We start from the raw sequence: 4,822 nt of genomic DNA on the forward strand, positions 1-4,822 counted from the left end.
TCAAGGAACTCCTTCTACCTAAAGAATCTTATTCAGCCCCCGAACCTCAGAGGTAAAGGCCCGATTCTGTTCCAGAGAATTCCTGGTCATTTAGAAGTGAAGCTTGTTCTGCAGTACCGGGATGGGAGTGGATATGCTGGATGGGAGATGCTGTGACTGCTCTCTATCTCACTTGATAGCAAATGTTTCCCACGCTGCTATTTTCGAAGCAATGGCAAGCTTGCTTTTAAGGTCTTGGCTTGGTTGTTCTGGAAGCAGATGCAGAACAACTCTGCAGATCTCTCAAAGCCATACTGATAGAGTCTCCTTTAAATTACTAGTTCTATTAAACCCTCATGTCTGCAACTATAGATCTGCTGTACAATTCTTTTTTTCCTTTGCTGTTACAGTGAGCAGCTTAACTCTCAGCTGCATATGGTTATTTCTGTTTTGCTTTTGAAGATGGAACCATATGAGTAACTGCCAATTTATAGATGTGCCTGTAAGCAGACTGCCCCTCTGAACTGAGACCACAGCTGCCTGTAGAGGCAAGACAGCTGCTGAATACTTCTGGTCTCTGGCCATCATCATTCAAGATAAAAAGCAGCAATGATAAAGTTACAGGAAGGTATGGCAATTTATGGGAGGTGAGGGAAAAAGTACCTTTACACAAGTGCATTTGATAATTGAGGTTCTTTGTGTGACATCTTTACACATTCTGCCGCTAGTCTCACATTCCAATTTCCATTTTCCATATCCGTTCAAGTTATAATTGTATGAAATCACTGGCTTCGAAACTGGTTTGTAGCAACTATTTTACAGCAACTATTCTTGGAGACTGTGCTGAAGTTATCTAATCATAGTTTGGATTCATTCACAGCTCTGGAAAAAACCTCCAAATCCAAATAGCATTCAGGTGGAAGCTTCCATCTGCTAGAAGCAGGTCAGCTAAGTTACACTTGCAAAAATTTTGTTCTGTACCCAACCTCCTGCCCCCACAGCCCCAGCAGTCTTCTTCCTGTGATCTGCCCCAACAAGTCATGCCGGTGCAGTTAGAGATGTTTTGACTCTTGGAAACTTTGATCAGAACACTTTCCTGAAATATCTAAGTTTAACATAACAATTGCAGCTGGAAAAAGAGATCCAGTCTTCTGCTGGTATAAACACTGACAACAGACAGCAGTCCAACTATTATGCTGCTTATTTCTTGCAAAAGATGAGAATTCACAGCAACTGCTCATTTTCAATAACCAACCCCGAACTTCTCTTGCAGGAACCTTTAACTCTGATATGGATTGACCCATTTAAATGGACATGCTTTTCAGCACTCTGCTGCCAAGTACACCGGGCAACCCTGACACATGGAAGTGAAGTTTCCCAAATGGTAACCGCAACCTAGTTCAACATTTCAGAAGGTAAGCTTCATGATTAACAGGTATGAAACATGTTTAATAAGCAATTTTTTTCCAATGCTCCTGTGTGTTATACCTAACATTTAACAAAATTAATACTAATGAAAGCCATTATCATTCATCAGTGATATTGGTTTAATTTTGACTGATTTTACTGTTTAAAATGCAGTATGCTCTATTTACATTTAAAGTACAATACAACTCATAGTTAAAAGCCACACAAGTGTTAGACCAACTGAACACCCACCCCCTCTTCCAGATTGACTTAAGTCACAAGCACTGCAGTCGAGCACTAAAAACTTAGAAGTAGCTGAAGATCAAGTTAAAATGCTCCCTTATCTATGGAAATACCATTTTGATGTATACACTGCAGTTATAAAAGCCATTTTTATACTGCTTTCAAGAAACCAGATCTGTTCATACTAACTGCATGTAAGTTTTGCAAGCGTCTCATGATGGGAGTAATTCTAGAGTTTAGTGGCATTTTCTACTGCACATGTTCTATCCCACATTTTTGGTCATGGTTCTTACACAGCTTTACCCTTCCCTAACAGAGTTCCTAACTCAGTGAATAGTTACAAACAAGCCAAGCAGCAAAGCCTGCACACACAAGTATGTAAGATCATCGCAATTACATTTTAGACTGGGCAAGAATACAAGGCTTAGTTATGCTATTCAAACAATCTGCAGCTGCCAGCTTAACCTTCTCCAAAACTCTGGCAAATAAAAAAAGGTTAGTTGCAGATTCTGGTTCTATTCTCCTAAAGTTTTTACCAGGAACTGTTTTTACTTGCACCTCCTTTCTACTATTTTTCTCTCACCTCTACAGTAAATTTAGTTGGAAACTACCCGTTAGGACTGTTCTTTCATGACTTGTGGTTCCTCCCTGTCTTCAGCTTTGCAGCACAGGCCAGTGACATGCATTGTGTATCTATTAACCTGTAACTGAAGTACACAAGAAGTGGCATGCACCGCTAAGCTAACCTGATCAGCTGTTAACAGCAAAGTTTAAACACAAAGGAAGCTAACAACACAGAAACACAACCCTGTTATTGAAACAATGCTAAATTTCACTACACTGCATCTTACTACGCTTAGAAGCAAGCCTGCGATTCTAAACCAGCAGAATTTGGCATTACTTGGGAGTAAATGAACCTTGAAACTATACTTACTGTTCCTCTACCCCAATAAAGGGTATTTAACTGCAGAACCTTAATGAGTATATGACATGCACTTGAGAAGCATCTTTATCTACCCAAGAATAGACACGAAGGGTAAACCCTGCACCCCCTGTAGATCTAGCATCGACTGTATTACTCTGTTACAGAGAGGAAAGGAAATAGTTTCATAAATTGAAGATTGCTCTGCATCATGACTGGGAGCAACAACATACCATTAGAAACTTTTTTTGGAGGCCCCATGACGTCACTGCTCACCACCATTACACAGAAGTTGCAGCTACATCAAAAGCAGCCAGCTCCCAACCTCAAGCCACGTAAGTGCCATTAATGCTTTTCTTTTTTTTCCAAATTGGAACTAGAATCCACAGAAATCTCCTGCTCTCCTGTTTACAGCTAGATATGCCACAGTCCTGAAATGCGGAGACAGTGTTTAAGTATCATGGAATTTTTGTTAGCAATTCAGGAAGTTCAATACCCTTTGAGTGTCTTTTGGTTTACAGAAGCATGGTACCTTGATTTACTGGGCTACACATTGTACAGCAAGTTACTGAGGCATCTGAAGAAACTCACTGAAGGAATCTAAGCTACAAGAGGCCACTACTTCAAACTGTAGGTTAGGAAGCCTGCCGTTCACAGCAAATTGCCAGCAAAATGAGAGAACCAGACCCACTTCCCCCAGTCACAGCACTTTAAGGTGCATAAATGCAAACTATCCCTCCCCTCAAAGCAAGCCCTTTTATGATCTCTAGTAGTTTTCTCATGCTCCACTTCATCTCCCACAATGCAGAAGACAGTATGCAGTCTAAAGCACTTCCAGCACTGACAAAACCAAGTTTCAGCCAAGGAGACAACTGTTTTGCCATTACAAATACATCACCTTTCAGCAGTTAAAGTCTGAGTATCAATGAGGGAAAAAAAACTTCACTAGGGACAAGGTTCTAGGAAGTAAGGTATTTTGAGAATTTAATAGATGACATTTCAAGCCTGTACAATGCAACATCATTGAACTGTTTTGTGGGGTTTTTTTGCCAATTTGAGAAACAGGCAGCTAATAGTCAGTGCCACTTGATTAAAGAACATGCACATGACCTGGGAAAAGTTCAAAGCATTAGGAAGTTAAAAAGCACATACTCACTAATAAAGCATACATTGGACCACAAGGCAAACTCCTACCATTTCTTCAGCAGAATTTCTTAATTTTCCTCCTGTCACAGATGATCTGTAGTGTCTAGTCTTGTCTGTGACCAGATTTAGAATTCATTTGCATGTTAAGACAATTATTATAAAAAGAATCTTAAGATGGTCCCAGTCTAAGTCAACTCCCACTGATGTTTCCTTACATAAACAAACTAGTTGTCAGTCAAAGCTCTTCTACTGGGAGACATTCAGAAACAAGTCAAGTATCACAATGTTTATTGATAGATACAAGTATATAAAATCAGGGCATGAACATGTCTTGATAAATTAAGTAGACTTAATTTCAGTACTATAGAGGGACCAATTCAAATTTCTCACCATGTTATGTTTCACACCCACAAAAACCTCTTCCCAAAGGGCATTAAACCATCTCTTCAGCTGATCAGTTTTTGTGCAAGTAAACGGTTTCTTTTAAAAAGACTTGTGCACTTGCCCAGGCTCAAGGATATTAAAACCTAGCACATAAAGCCCATTACTAGAGGTAGAAATACAGGCAATATACTATTACGGCAACAACCATCGATTACAGTTAAGGATTCTCTGTAACAACCAAATGGATAATCCAATATTGCAACAACTCAAGTATTACACTGAGCAAAGTGCATTTCTACAGTATTCAGTGTTGCTATTCAGTTTTCTAACTTAAAAACAGCCTATGATAACTGGCAGCAAAGAAGACCCTTGCAACAGACTGCTTCTGCTCGAGAACTTATGATGTAATTATTGCATGCTGCTAATACACTGTTATCTAAACATTAAAGATACTCTAAAATATTTTTATTGTAGACTATTAAGACATACTACAAAAACCTTTTGCAGAAGATATCCTATTGACATACTTCTGCTTTAAATATTGTGAAACATTACAGCGGAATGAATTTTCGCAGTGGTTAGGTCAAATGCAGTTACATCATAGCAACAGTATGTTTGCACAATTTAAGGCTTTGGCTGGTTCTTTAGTCAGCTTCTTCTTCAGATTCTTCTTCTTCAGCAGTTTCCAGCCAGGTTAGCCACTGGTTTACCTGCAGTTACATAAAATTGGTTTAAAGCAGC

At 39.3% G+C, this 4,822-nt stretch overlaps 1 protein-coding gene across 1 annotated transcript in view; it reads right to left on the bottom strand.

The window, feature by feature from the left end:
* Positions 1 to 1,511: 1,511 nt before the first annotated feature.
* Positions 1,512 to 4,822, bottom strand: part of EIF4G2 (eukaryotic translation initiation factor 4 gamma, 2) — a 14,894-nt gene continuing 11,583 nt past the window's right edge. The window contains exon 22 of the mRNA XM_009328624.1: positions 1,512 to 4,791. Coding sequence (XP_009326899.1) covers positions 4,726 to 4,791 — 66 coding nt within the window. The 3' untranslated portion in view covers positions 1,512 to 4,725. The remainder of the gene's footprint in view (positions 4,792 to 4,822) is intronic.

The sequence above is a fragment of the Pygoscelis adeliae genome, unplaced genomic scaffold (genome assembly GCF_000699105.1).
Source record: "Pygoscelis adeliae isolate BGI_AS28 unplaced genomic scaffold, ASM69910v1 Scaffold166, whole genome shotgun sequence".
Classification (NCBI taxonomy): Eukaryota; Metazoa; Chordata; class Aves; order Sphenisciformes; family Spheniscidae; genus Pygoscelis; species Pygoscelis adeliae.